At 44.2% G+C, this 15,573-nt stretch overlaps 2 protein-coding genes across 2 annotated transcripts in view; one reads left to right on the forward strand and one right to left on the reverse strand.

The window, feature by feature from the left end:
- The window catches only part of LOC135371273 (gonadotropin-releasing hormone receptor-like), a 271,561-nt gene that overhangs the window by 228,128 nt on the left and 27,860 nt on the right, over positions 1-15,573 (reverse strand). The window lies entirely within an intron of this gene.
- On the forward strand, positions 1,588-3,137 carry LOC135370378 (thialysine N-epsilon-acetyltransferase-like). Its single transcript, XM_064604109.1, has 2 exons — positions 1,588-1,818; positions 2,588-3,137. Exons 1-2 carry the CDS (start codon positions 1,687-1,689, stop codon positions 2,987-2,989), a joined length of 534 nt encoding a protein of 177 aa, XP_064460179.1. The 5' UTR covers positions 1,588-1,686; the 3' UTR covers positions 2,990-3,137.

Here is a 15,573-nt window from a genome sequence, read left to right on the forward strand (position 1 = left end):
TGCCGACATATGTCTGAAAGCGTCTGAGGAAAACCTAGGCCGGCTGTAACAACAGAACTTCACAGCACAGCACGCTGTGCGCCAACCATTGCCGCGAATGATAGGGTTATCGGAGAGTGGAGGGCGTACGCCTTTTTGTGGCAATTATCATATAACCAAATTGCCACAAAAGGGCGTACGCCCACTCTCTCTCTCTCTCTCTCCTCGAATCCGAAGCGATAACCCTATCATTCATGGCAATAGTTGACGGACAGCGTGCTATGCGGTGAAGTTGCTTTTTTTAGAGTGTTTATGGAGTGACTCGTGCATCCGCGAAAAAAGACGAACATCCAGTTAATTCCATTACAAACTGTACCTACTGCGGTCGCGCAGGTAATTCGCTAATCCCAGATGTGAGATTTATAGTTCTGTTAAATTCGTTATCACCCTCGGCTCAATTAGAGCTTTTTTTTTTTCGCTCTATCGCAGCTCGGTGATAGCCGTGGTAATTTTTCTCTGAGAGGATATGATGTTCATTAAGAACGTCAACCTGTTAATGCTCTTGCATTATTCATAAGGTGGCTTTTCGTGCGGCACATATTGGTCGTATATCTTCCATTCGTGACGGGACTTCCTTTGTAAGGATAGTCGGAAGGAGAAAACTTCCACGAAATAATTTGCGAGGGAGTTTATAAAGAGAGTTCCAAAATTAAGAAGTAAAAATGAAGGAACTTGCTTTATATCAAGCCGAGCTTCTGCACAGCATTATGAGTGAGCTGTTAATAAAGCGGTCGCCCATACGGTTCCAATTTCTTCATAACTTTGAGTTCGGTATGTGGGATTCGATATTTTACACAATCTTTTATTGAGTTAACGCATTCTACGAAGGTCTTTTTACTTCGGATTACTTCGAGACGAGCAACGAGAGAAATGATCACCGACCTGAATGGCTTTTGACTAACGTCTCCATTTTTTTTTCTTTAACAAGCAATCAAACAATCACCGAGCTGAGCAAGTAACATCGAACGTTGACATCACGACCTACTAGATTATAACGACCATGTCATAGGCACCACCTCCCAGCGCTGCATTTGGAAGCTAGCGGTGGCGCTTCTCATCAGCCCGGTTGTTGCTTCCTCAATTTCTCCAATACTTTGCACTTCAGCTTACCTTGCAGTGGATGCCCCACGAGAGAACCTCCTTTCTAAAGTTGATTATCATCATCATTCCATACGGTTTCATGGGAGCTGTTGCTGTCGTCTGCTAACGATAGTCGTACGTCCGCCTCTGCGCGTTCAAAATTCAAATTTCCATTGTCCAATCATGATGTAGATGTCGCGGGCCGAGGAGTAGCGCCCCTAGCAGATCGTGCTGACGGGCTCCTCATAGGGATTGCCTATTATGACATGGTCGTTAGAATCCACAGGTTTTCCCGCAGATTTTAATCCAAGCGCCATCGAAATTAATCCGTGTGCCATGCAAACTTTATGGGGCATGGATTAATTTAGCTGGCACTTGGATTAAAATCGCCGGGAAAACCTGTAGTAGATCGTAGTTGACATACAGTCGACATACGCAACCTGGCGCGTGACCAGAAGAAGAAGAAGAACACAGCAAGCGAGCTTTCATTCGTTCGTTAACAGCACGTGGTAGGAGCTCTGCTCTGCTCGTTGAGTACAATACATAACAACACCAGCGCTCAACGATATGGAAATCGCCGAGTGCTACAAGTTTCTCGATGCAGTCACCGTGCGGCCAGCATCTAAAACTGATTGTGAAGCCATTCTGCACTTTGTGCGGGATTTTGCTGCTTTCAACAAGATCGCCAACAGTGTTTCGGTAAGCAAAAGCGCATAGGTCACCACTTCCATGATGAAAGAGCTTGAACTGTGGGCGTCTGTTTCCGTGTCGTTCATCTGTTCGTCGCCCACTATGTGGCTTTTTCATCACGGAGTGCATCCACAAGCTTGACTGGGTCCGCGCCATTTTATCACCCACGCATGTCACAATTATGCCAGTGCACCCTTAAAAATGAACTTTACCGCATAGCACGCTCCTAGCCAACCATTATCTCTAATTATATCGATGTCTCTCCTGATTCGTTGAAAACGGGAGGCGTACGCCTTCTTTGTGACACTTATGCTGTTTATAATTGTCACAAAAAAGGCGTACGCCTCCCGTTTTCAACAAATCGCGGCACATAACGATGTCATTCGAGATGATGGCTGGCTAGGAGCGTGCTATGCGGCTACGAAAGAGTACAATGAAGAAAACAAGGTAACTAGACAACAAAAATGGAGACAGCAGGAACAAATATGTCGGGTGAGGATGACTGCTGAATTTAAGACAAGCAATATGTAATGCTGCTTTTAAAGGCAGTATATGAGGGAAAAAAATATCACATGAGGACGAAAAAGAGTTCACCAAAATTTGAGAACGTGCGAGCGGGTCATAAGGGCAGGCTTTACGTACATAAAAGGAAGGTGGATTGCGAAGGGTACCACGAGAATAGCGAAAATGTATGCAGCTTAGCAAGAGTGGATTTAGTAGGTTGATTGATTTCGATATTTCATGCTAGTCACTGGTTTTCTCGTTCGCTCACACTCAGGTTACGGCCACCGAACTGGAGCACAACATGTTCGACTTGCGACCACCTCGATTCTGGGCGTTTGTGGCGACCGTTCAGAAGGCCACCGACCTCGCCGGACCCATAGTGAACACGACGGAAAAAGTCGTGGGTGTGATCACCTACCATATCCGCTTCAACGGTTTCACCCTGCAACGCGTCCTATGCGTTCAAGACCTCTTCGTAGCACCAGAGCACCGAGGCAAAGGGCTGGGAACTGCCATGTGGACGATAGTCAACGAAGAGGCCATCAAAAACAGATGTGACATCGTTGAGGCGCAAGTCCGACGTGATAACGAAAAACGGGCCAAGATGTACACCAATTCGGGCGCCAAGAATGTTTCGGTCTCCGATGGATGGAAACAGTTCTTTAAAGATCTGTGACGTCAACCTTCTTTTTACTTTTTTTTTTTTCAGCAGCACGTATGAATTAGCAGCAGACATGGATCAGCGCACCTGCTCTGCGCATATTTTATTAAACGAATGTCAGAAATAGTCAGCTGTGTAGCGAGCTAATGTATCGCTTTTGATTAGTTTGTCGATATATTTGCTTCTGTTTTGTTGACCCAACGTCGTTTTAGATATGTTTGTCGTCTCAATTTCCAAGAATCCGTCATGTACTCAACACTAAGGATTTCGATAATCCATATAATAAGCAGGCAACCACTGCACACCTCGCTTATTTCTTTTGTTAACCTCGCGTAGATTATGCTGAACTTGGATATCCTGTCTATCACTCTTATCACACATATATCACTCCCTTTTGAAGAGCACAATTACTCTCAAAAAGGAGTCTACCCACTCCCTTCGGGGACTGAGAATACCCCTTAGCTCCCTACTGGAGAGTAATATTACTCCTCCAGTAGGGAGTTAAGGGGTCTGAAGGGAGTGATTGGACTCCTTTTTGAGAGTAATTGTACTCTGCAAAAGGAAGTGATATATATGGCAAGTATATAAAAGGAGTTGGACTACACCGATGTTTTCATTCCTCAAGTTTCTACACTCTTAAAAAATGAACTTCACCACATAGCACGCTCCTAGTTAGTTTGTTTCCCGATTTGTTGAAACCGAGAGGCGGAGCTTATTTTGTGCCATTATGTACGGCACAAAATAGGCTCCGCCTCTCGTTTTCAACAAATCGCGGGCGAGAACGTTTTCATTTGGGATGATGCTTGGCTCGGAGCGTGCTATGTGGTGAAGCTCATTTTTAAGAGTGTAGGTACTGATGTGCTAGTATATATATGCTCCCAGAAAAAAATATGCATAAAATCCCAAATTGATGATTATAGCGCTCTTAGCAGAATAGCGTGAATTCCTTATGTAGCAAGAAAATCGTACCAGGAATGTATCGTGCATTTTTGTTGATTTCTCTTTCCTATGGAAGTGGAAGTAAGCTTTCAAGACTGGTCCCGTCGCTTGCTGCATCGATGATGACACATGTGATGTGCGCACGTGATATACATGACATTCTCGGGTAAACATAAGTCCTCGCCACAACTTCACGCCAAAGTTAAGAGAACCGGTCTCTCCGGGAATAAGAAAACATTTCAGCTTCAAGCATGGCAACATCTGTCTGCGTAACCATAGGACTTCGGTTCTTTTTTCTATATATTTTTTCTCTATTTTGTCTCTCTCTGATCTGGTGTCGTCAAGAGACATGTCAGTGATGTGATAAAAAAGATAACACAAGAACTGTCACAGCACCCGTCTGACAGACGTTCACCATGCCCGTTATTTGTAAAGGAAGCGAAGTTTTAATTAAACTCCGCATATATTCCTCTGACCCCCGACAAGACAAAAAATGTTCAGACGTATTCCAAAATAAGAAAATAGAACCAAGTGGAAATAGTGAGGTATATAGACGTGCTGAAGGGGAAGGATCAGAGCTCGCGGGCACAAAATAAACACTGACAATAGGAGGAAGACTGTGTAAATAACAGTTATTGCGATAGCCACCGCAAGCGAGTTTCATCACCTGCTCCTGGAGGAGAGATGATAGATCTCCATTTCGCTTTGTCAACAGCAATCTTGATTTCCTAGTGCGCTTTTCGGGTACCCGCACTTGTTTTTTTCTTATTTATTTATCACCACCCGCGTGTGTGATATCTCATTTGCGTTTATCGTGTGTGTGTAAGAGTGTGTCTGCCTCATCTTTTTCATAGACATCCCACTCATGCAGGGTGTCCCAGAAAACGTGTCATTGAATTATAATATAAAAACTACGCCACCTAGAATCATGCGGTCAACGGCATTTGCTCTTACTAGGTTTTTGCCCCCTCCTGATGTGAATGTCGTGTAACGTAAGTTTAATTATGTAAGTTTTTGCGAACTGAAGTCGGAAACTTGCCAAGTGAAGGTCACTTTTTTACCCCACCCATGTGAAGAGCGTGTCTAATTTACTCAAATTAATGATAATTGACAGGGATATTCAGGGGCTATCCCATCAGAAAAAATAGCCGAACATCATGCTCTACGGAGGTAGCGCGCGACAATTTTTTCAGCGCAATCCTTGTCAGGTCGACGAAAGGAGGTTGGAAACCCAGTCCACACCTGCAACGCAGAAAGAGATAACACAGGTATGGCTTATCGCGTCCGACTTTCGCTGGGATCGCACTTTCCCTCTCCCAATTTCAGAAACTGTCACTTTTTGTACTATCACTCTGTAGGCTGGGTTTCGAACCGCCTTTCGTCGGACTGAGAGCGATTGCGCTCAAAAAGTCGTCGCGCGTTATGGTTCGGTGCTACGAAAAGCATGATGTTCGGCTATTTTTTTATTTTTATTTTTTCAACGGGATAGCTCGTGAATATCACTGTCAATTATCATGAACTTGAGTGAATTCCGCACGCTCTTGATATCGGTGAGGGGTTCAGGTCGCAAATATTTACATAATTAAACTTACGATACATGGCACTAACGTCAGGAGTTGGCAAAAAGAACAAATGCCGTTGACCGCATGATTCTAGGTGGCGTAGTTTTTTTTATTATAATTCAATTACATGTTTTCTGGGACACCCTGTCTATTGACCCACATGCACTGAGGTATGGTACCGCAATTGTTGCGGTGGATCACCTCCTCCCATTGTCATTCATGCAGTTCTTGTTGTTATTTATTTATTTATTTGTTCACTACCAATGCAGACGTGCAGATAGATCAACGTCAATCCCTAATGAGATAACAAGAAAGCAAAGATAAACGTTATGTAGTACATGCTCAACATCATCGGATATTCTAGCCAGAAGCCACGCGTCGCCAACCAAATGACGCAATGCGACGTCACGTCCCTTTCCTCATCTTTCCTCTCGCCTGTCCTCCGCTGACTTGATTGTAGGCTACCGACTACTTTCAGCTTTCTGCATGCACTTTTATAACGTTCACTCAGATTGCCCGGTATGGTTTTATATTGACGACGGGGGACGCATGTCGTAGACGTAAAGAAAAAAAAGGAAAGAGCAGGGATGAAAGTCGATGCAAGCTACGCCAGTCTTTACCTCGTTTTCCTTCATCCACAGCAATAAAGCTCATCACAGCCTCCCGTGCTTTACTGGTGGACATCGCTTATCCACGAGAGAAGGAATAAATCGGAACCTCAGAGAGGTTTCTTGCTATCATGATTGCTATGTGCATGAACGTGACCGGTAGAAACACTTCTTACGGGATGGTTGTGCCCTTCACACGGAGACAGCGTCATGTCGTCTCCAGAGATGATAGCTCTCGGGTTCTCAGGTTGCGCTCCCAGCGGTTGTTGGTGCGAACGTGAGAAGAAGGAAGATGCGGGTAATATGCACCAGGGAGACACAGCGTAATATGAACATTAATGGAACGGCACGAAACATTCTACAAATAAGTATTATAACACTAATAAGTAATAAAAGACAGTGATAGATTAAGCGAATAATGTTAAGGATACGCCGACACGCGGGTGTAGCACGCATTAGCGTGGATTATCAAGAAAACAAGGCAGAAATAGCAATAGTTCGTTGTCTTGTAACTACACTCTTAAAAATGAACTTCACCGCATAGCACTCTCTTAGCCAACCATCGTCTCAAGCGATATCGATATCTGCTCTGATTTGTTTAAAACGGGGGCGTACGCCTTTTTTGTGACACTTATGCGGTTCATAACTGTCACAAAAAAGGCGTAAGCCTCCCGTTTTCAACAAATCAGCGCAGATAACGTTATCATTCGATATAATGGTTGGCTAGAAGCGTGCTATGCGGTGAAGTTTATTTTTAAGAGTGTAGGGCCCGTATTTTTAGGCGCTAACAGGTAGCGCTCTTCGTCGGATAAATCATTCTACACTCTTAAAAATGAACTTCACCGCATAGCACGCTCCTACCCAACCATCACCTCAAATGATATCGTTATCTGCCCTAATTTGTTGAAAACGGGAGGCGTACGCTTTTTCTGTGACAATTATGAACAGCATAAGTGTCACAGGAAAGGCGTACGCCCCCCGTTTCCAACAAATCAGGGCAGATAACGATATCATTCGAGGTGATGGTTGGCTAGTTGCGTGCTATGTGGTGAAGTTCATTTTTAAGAGTGTAGGCCAACCAACCTTCAGAACCGTATTGTTTTATCTTTCGATTGGAAGGAATGTTGATACATAAAACGGGGCATGCACCCTTTATCGGCTTATCGGGAGACAGAGCTATATCATCCGCGATGATGATTGGCATACTGCGTGCTATGCGGTCAAGAGCGCCCTCTGTTAGTGCCTACAAATCCGGGCCCTACTTATGTATGACGCCAGACATTCACAAGGGCTACACTCTTAAAAATAAACTTCACCGCATAGCACGCTCCTAGCCAACCATCATCACGAATGATATCGTTATCTGCCCTGATTTTTTAAGAACGGGAGGCGTACGCCTTCTTTGTGACACTTATGCTGTTCACAACTGTCACACAAAAAAGAGCACGCCTCCCGTTTTCAACAAATCATGGCAGATAACGATATCATTCGTGATGATGGTTGGCTAGCAGCGTGCTGTGCGGTGAAGTTCGTTTCTAAGATCAGAATCGACAACGCCAATATCCGTGAATTGTGTGCGTGAGAGAGAAGGCATGTGTTCATTATGTTTATGTCTATGTTTAACATATGTTGATGTGTATATGTTTATGTTTATTATGTCTATCCTTGAATCGTGGATACTGTTCTGGGAACGCACCCTCCATCTTGACAAATTTCAAGGATCATAAGAGGTCTTACCGTGCAGGTTAGCTCAGTTTGACTTTGAGAGTGTTCGAGGAAGCGCAAAGAACTGGCATGAAGGCTTCATATTCAAGGCACGCGACAGACACTCACCTGCAAGGAGAAAGCCCAGAATTATAATACCAAGAAGCTGACTGCGGTACACGTCAGAAGGTTAAGCACGCGAGATGCATATTTCAGTAGATTGTATAATGAAATACACAAGGCAAGGTAATTCCGAGAGCAGTGAAAATGCACACTGTCATGGCCACTGTTAACCAATCTCCCGTTTCCGTGGCCTTGCTCCGATAAGCGTTCGACTGCCGGAGAACAGCGGAAATGGCAATTAATGGCGGTCGATTATCGCTTTCGAGGAGGTCTGCTGCAGGTATGGTATCGTTTATTGACAACAACTGTAAGAACAGCGGCCCAAGCGCAATGAAAGAAGCCTCAGGAAATCATTCACGCAAGTCTCAGATAAGCAGTCTTCTTTCATAGCACTTCAGGCGTTTTTCTTTCTTTCTTTTTTTGCACGTGTTCACAACAAGTAGCTCTATGCCAGCACCCGGCTGTCCCCAAAATAACAATCGACTGGTCTAATGCTGTCTTCGCTGTTCCCTGACAGTCAAGCGCTTATCGAAGCGCCGTCACGGAAACGGGAGATTTTGTTAGCAGTGACCTTGACAGTACGCCACATGGAGAGAATACGAAAGGAAATAAAGAAGAATGCAGAAAAAAAAAGTAACACAATGCAGTCTAACATGTTATATGAAATGTAGACGATGCCTGGCACATAAATTTGTTAATTTAGGGTTGTCCTAGAAAAAGAACATTTATAAAGTGACACGAATAGGGACGCATGACCCAATGTAGAAAGAAATGAATTTTTACAAATCGAAGTGACACATCCACATGGGCACTATGTATAGAACATCTACTAAAAATCACATCGCAAGATTGGACTGGATTGCATTGGATTGCATTCGCTTAGCATCATCTGCTCTATGATTTCTTCTTGCACTTCGGTAAATGGCACTAAACAGTCCTTGAGACGGTAAAGCGTCCATAGAGGGCAGTTACAACAGCGCACGCCTGTGCAATATCCATTTTTCACGCCATCTGGATTCTTAATACGGCAGTTACATAAATCGGTTGGTAGCCGTACTCGACTGCAAACCTTCCTGATTTCCCAAATTAAGGTTGACGGGGAAACTATTACCCGGATGGCTTGACTTATGACGATATATTAATTAATGAATCACTCGGTGGCAGAAGCGAGTATAGTGTCGCGTTACTGGACGGCTGCATGCCCGGTTGTGCTGCCACCTGTCGCCTTTCACAAACTTCTCGCTAATTTAAAAATCCCTGAAGCTGGAGAGCTTTACTGAACTGGAGAGTTAACTGTTAACGATATTATTACGTCGGATCTCATAATTACCGTTATGCTTACGCGACGCGGTTACCATATCAGCTTCTACAGGGTTTCCCAGGAAACGTGTCATTGAATTATAATGAAAAGATTACGCCACCCAGAATCATGCTGTCAACGACATTTGTTCATACTGGATTTTTTGGCCCCTCCTCATGTGAATGTCATGTGACGTAAGTTTTATTGGGATGACGCCGAAATAAATCTTGTAAAAATAAAACGTTCAAAAATAAGTCTCTTAAAGATCAAACTTTCAAAATAAACTCTTCGATATAAATCATGGGAAAATCCACGCTGTCGAAATAAACTCCGACAAATAAACTTTGAAGAATAAACGCTTCGAAATAAATCTTTTAAAATCCCCCGTCCCTGATTGGTGGGCAGCCGACGGCTCTACGTCCGCCGCTGAAAATAGTGCGCTCATCGCGCTTGGGTCTAGCCACGGCTAGAACTGTGAACCAGGATTTCGCTACACCGGAAGTAGGTTGTCTCTCTGTATTTGACCCGTGGCTAGTGTTCCCAACATAGTGGGGGGATGTTTTCTGATTGGCCGGCTGGCGAATTTTATTGGTCGTGCATCCCGGCCGGCTTTATCTCTCTCTCTCTCTCTCTCTCTCTCTCTCTCTCTGGCATAATAATATCCAGTGCGAATGACCGTCGCCACGCAATCCGTCCACAACACCGCCATAGCCATCTTCCCTCTATTGCACCTCTTTCCTCTCTTCTGAGTTTCTTGGAGTGAAAAGCTCTTGGAATGTAATTAAAACTTTACTGTGACTGATAACTTGCGTTGTGTCGTCTTCTCCTTCGTTCCGTGTCTCAGGGTATTACTCCATTCTCATATACTTGACCAGCTAGCCTGCACCTTTTCCCTTCTCCATGTATTGAACCTGATGTTATAACTTGCCAAGGCGGCCTTGTGGTGAAAGCTGCATTGTGTCATAACGCCACAAAATATCGATACTATGTGCTGTGTTTGCAAAGAGACGGACATGATTTAGTTCCAGTGTCTGCACTGCTTAGTTCTAATATTGGAGCCATGTGTATGGGTAGCCAGGATACTAGAGAGTTTCAGCAAAGCGTTGATACGGGACCAATCTGAATCACACACGCTGCCGTTGGTCCGGTATAGGCAGGATACCTTCACGTTCCGCTACTAAAAACACCTTACTTGCTGTTATTACACCACGCAGAGGCAATATATCAATATACACCGGGAATATGTCAAGTAAAACAGAAACGTTTCAATAAAATTTTCCCGAGTACCACGCACAACGTCGCTTAATTTCTGCCCTCCCCGATGATCGGAGGTGCCCTGCCAGCGTTCTCTGTGTGCTTTCCTTCATCGTTTCATCCTTCCATTTTTCCTCTGTCAGCTATGTACGATTTATTGACACAAATCTGTGTCGCGTTCCCGCTGTTATTGTCACGAATAAATCATGCACGGCGAATATAATTTCGAGAATATGACTGAGGCAATATCCAGATTGTCAGAATGTGAGTTATTGGACGCTTTGACACACTGACAGTTCAAAAGTACACGTGCGTTCACCATAACGATATATGCACTTTCGGTGCGGTAACGCCCTAATTACGGTGCTCTGTGCACGCCAGTGCAGCGCAAGCGTTTGTTAGCTATTCGGGGTTCGATAGGATTGATGAGGTATTACTTCGAGATTTTTCATTCGGACATCTACATCGAGTTTCTGGTAGGAGACCGTGAGACGTGCGGCAGGCGGCTAATTGAGTTTCATCAATAAGGGGCTAATTAATTTTTACAAAACAATTAATTCGTAGTCTTTTTTTTCTTTTTTTTGGGTAAATGGCGATGAAACACGTGCACAAACAGACGAACACAGCACAAGCCTCAAGATGCCTAAGAACGTGACAGATTGAAATATGGCGCTGGTCGAAAAAGTCAGACAGCGTCGGGAGTCGAACCAGGCAGCTATATAGCTTGTTCGATAACTGTCGTATATCCCCATCAGCTACAAATTGGTATCGTATCACTATCTTTACTTTATTATTGGCGAATTTTTGGGAAAACTCTTTACAAAATGTTTTTTTTTTAATTTTTATTGAACGCATTTCAATGTTCTGTGAAATCGTATATTTGTTGTTGTTGTTGTTTTTCTTTTTTTTTTTTTTTTTCATTGTTACTGTGGTGGCTAAACAGTTTCGTTACACGTTTGTGTTCCGCAAACAGAGTTCGACACATCTGGCCGAGGCACGTGACAGCGCAACGTGACACTTCATAGGCGACGTGGCTCATAGAGCCACTGTGGTTGGTCCTATAAAGCTCTCACTTTAATTATAGAAAAAAACACTCGACAAATGACACCGATTTGAAGAAAGACACCTGCAGATCGAGACCGTAATCAGTTGCAGGAACGGAAAAGAAAGGTGAAAAAGAAAGTACGTGAGGAAAAATGATCCAAATGCAATATTCAAAATACTTTGTCGGCCCCGTTATCTGTAAGGAAGGATGATCAGAACATCCGATGCACACGTCCTAAGACGTGCGGGACAAGTGCCCAAGATCGTCACGAATATATTAAACTTAGAATAGATTATATTTAATTATAAACAAATTATAACAATAATTAAACAATATGAAATAAAAATATAACGATAATTAAACCAATTATACTCAATAGACGACCATCCAGTGCCGCGAGCGAAGATTTTAGACAACTGCGAGCTAAATTCCGTTGAGCTGCGTTCAACCCACGTATCCATCTACACACCATTATTCAAATTGGACGAATGGATTCTTCCAAGGAGCTTATCGAGAGATTTGCATTCCAGACGCTATAAACACTACCCGATGCGAATTATTCCATTTCTCATCGAACCCATTGGAACAATACCGTCATAAACTAATTACTAACCATTGTACCATATTAGAAGGCCATCACGCTGTTTATGGCCAAGCTAATAAAACTATATAAACTATATAAACGTTGGAACGTTACTGCGGCTGTTCCCATGAGGGGGTTGGGGTGGGGGAACCTATTTATTTGGACAGGAAAAGTCAGCCAGACAGGACGGCTTGCTATTCCTTTGAATGAATTAGCCGTGGCGTGGTGTACAGACGTCCTTAAGCCTATCCGTTCATCCTTGAAGAGACAGTGGAAGGGAATCTGATTAGGTTAGTTTAGGCTGGTAGCCGAAATTGCGCGGGAGTTAATCCTGACGCGGTCGGTACCCCAACAGTCGTACCCTTGAGAAAAGTTCAGGAGGAAGTCACCATAAAGACTGAACCGCAGGACGTAAACAGACAAACCCCGAGAAGAAGGGAAATTAGAAGGATCAATACCGCTATATAGGCACGCAAAGAGGAGAGCAAGAAACAGAAGAGAATAGATATAGGCGTCGGGGTGAGGGTGGAGAGGATCAATACTTGTGCCCCACGCCAACACTGTTGCGATGAAATAGTGTGCTACTATTAGCAAGCAATACCGTCCAGAATGCTGCTCGTCTTATAATGGTAATCTTTCTGTATGTGCCCAAAAACAGCGCAGTGTCTTAGTGGCGGTGAAAAGAACGCAAATACATACATAATACTACATGGCGTTCCAGTCAATAATGCAGGACGTACATAGGACAGGTAAATCAATGCCACACATGTACATAAAAAAGAATCAGGAGCGTACATTGCTGTAAATACAACTATAATTCATCAGCACCTCCAAAGGTACACACGACAAAAGGGGTATACAAGGTTACGACTGGGTGTTTGTGTGTACGATTACATAAAAGGAAAAGGTTGCTACGTAGTGTCCAGTAAATGCCATAGGAAGCTCTTGAAAGGATTTAGTACGGGAATCAAATAGCCGCATCTTGTTGACGCAATGAATGATATTCGTGGGTCGCTGGATCCGTAAGACGGGCCTACGTGATCGACAAAAGGAAGGTGGTGTATGGGAAGACAGATACAGGAATTGTATACAAAACGCACATGCTATACCATAAATGCGATGTAAAGGAACATAAGGAAGACAGGAAGAGATATACTACGAGGCCAAGGCGTGGAATTACTCACAGATGTTGCTATAGATTAATTCATGACGTGGGCCCGATCTTCAGCTTGTCGTTATCCCATAACACGCGTTAAAGGAGCATAGAACTGACATTTAACATGACTCGAAACCTTGCCTCATCAGTGAGGCTGTCCACGAGGAGTGACCATCCAAAATATATTCGCTCTGTGGTGTATTGTCGCTGCGCCATCAAAATTTTCCAAAAACAGTCGGAGAAAGCACTCGCGGATGACAGACTCGAGCCTCGCGTGACGCAGAAACGACTCTGTGCGTCACCGGTCACGTGCAGGAGCCCATGTACGTCACGACGTCCTCTCGTTCGTCGATTCTTTGCACGAGGAGAGGATTTTTTTTAAGGGTGTGCGAAACGGAGCCTTTGCTCGTGTTCGTCCTATTGCGCGTGCCCGTGCTATTTTGGGGGTCACTTCCTGCTCCTCCTCCGCACGTGATTCCTCCTCCTCCTCCTCCTCCTCCGCACGTGATTCGCCACGAGCTCTTGCGCGAGCCTACCACAGCGACCTTGAAGCGCGCGAACTTTAAATATAACGCTAGCGATCGCTATGTGAGAGTTGGAGATCGGGGCCCATAAGACTGAAGCAACGAGAGCGATTATTTGGTACCACAGAAAACGAAAACTTACACAGCAACGAATAATACTGAGCAGCTAGCAAGCTAGGAACGAAAAAGGCACTCCACGGTCAATACGAGACTTTCCCCAGGAGCACTGGCCTCCAAACCCCAAGGAAGTTTTTCTCCCCTTCCAGAAACTAGTAGGAAAATGAAGTTATCCATATACAAGAATGATGGATCACGGAGAGCGTGGCTCAATCAAGAGGCCTCATCATTCTCTGGGATATATTTTTCTATCCCATATTGTGCAACCTCTGCACAATGTGAGGCGTCTCCCGAGTGAACTACAGGAGGACGTAGTGCTGTGCTAGACTACACTAGCATATCAGGTCGAGCACGTGCAGGCTCTGGTAGTGTGCTAGAGGCTGTAGGCATTAGTTCTGCCGATAACAACGGATAACAACAACTATAGTGTTGCGAAAGTCGCCAAGTTGAAGTCCGGGGACGATGATCGTAACCTTCGCATAGAATTAAACTTTGCAGAATTAAACTTTAAACTTTGCAGGGTAGCGATTAAGATTTCCTCTTGTACTGCTACATGAATCCCAATGAAGTTAATATAAAAGCGCGTCATGAGGTTATCTTAGACTACAGTGAGGTATAAACGGGAAGGAGGTAGAAGATAGGCGAGAGAAAAGAAGGAGCAAAATAAACTCTTTCTTGAGACCGCTCTGGAAGAAAGCAGTGTTGCAGTGCTGTGTCTGCTGTTTCTGGTTTGGAGACTGGTGTGGGGACACTACATCAGGTGGCGCTCGGCTTAGTGGTATGAGAACGTGCTTTTTTATTAATGTAGCTTTCATCTGTGCAAAGGGTGTACATTATTTCGATTTTTGTTCTTTCTAGGAGGCAGATAGAAAAAAAGCGTCAACATGTAGAAGCATATCGCCTTGTGTCAACATGTCAACATATTGCCTTATGACCTTAATGTTGTTCGTGATGTCCGATGCGCAGCCGGCTTCTCACGTTTGTTCTGATGCGAAATGGTCACGTGGTGCTTTGCATGCAAGCAGAGCTGCATCCTAGTGGAGTCACTGCTACCTGTATAGGGAAGTACGTACACCATCGAGAGTATCATTACAATTGGGAATCTTTTCCTCAGAACGATCTTCCCGTTTTGTAGGGTGTTCAGACCACTGGAGCTGATATGTTTCCCATCTACTTTTTCACTTATTTTTCGGTCTCAAGTTCAAATACGTTAAGTCCGAGCTAAATTATTTTCATGAGCCAACTCACAATACACGTGATGGTTGCTCTTCCTCCCTCGACAGGCAAGCAATGCAGGCAAAGCACGCTTTAAAGGAATCGCAAGACACCAATTGCGACGAAAACATGCATAGCACTGCTCTCAATCGCGTATGCAAAGGCACAGTACACGCAGTGCAGCTTTCAACTGTTTATTGACACAAACGTTCATGCAGTGGATTGCATTTCATCCGTTGTCACCTGTTGAAATGCAGTCCACTGCATGAAGGCTTGTGCCAATAAACAGTTGAAAGCTGCACTGCGTGTACTTCTGTGCATTTTGAACGCTGACTGTCCCCTTTGATTTACCTGTGCTGTAAGAGGTGCAAAGTAACCTTCTTTCGCCGCCGCTCATCCGCACAGCTTTCATAACCCATGGCGTGCCCACGCAGACACGTCTGAAGCTGTTGACCACCACAGCTGCACT

Source organism: Ornithodoros turicata, chromosome 10, assembly GCF_037126465.1.
Source record: "Ornithodoros turicata isolate Travis chromosome 10, ASM3712646v1, whole genome shotgun sequence".
Taxonomy (NCBI): domain Eukaryota; kingdom Metazoa; phylum Arthropoda; class Arachnida; order Ixodida; family Argasidae; genus Ornithodoros; species Ornithodoros turicata.

What these genes read in the sequence shown, in the direction of transcription:
- LOC135370378 (XM_064604109.1), top strand. Translation starts at nt 1,687, where the DNA reads ATGGAAATCGCCGAGTGCTACAAGTTTCTCGATGCAGTCACCGTGCGG. An exon ending in AGATCGCCAACAGTGTTTCG is followed by an intron (nt 1,819 to 2,587) that starts GTAAGCAAAAGC and finishes GCTCACACTCAG; the next exon opens with GTTACGGCCACCGAACTGGA.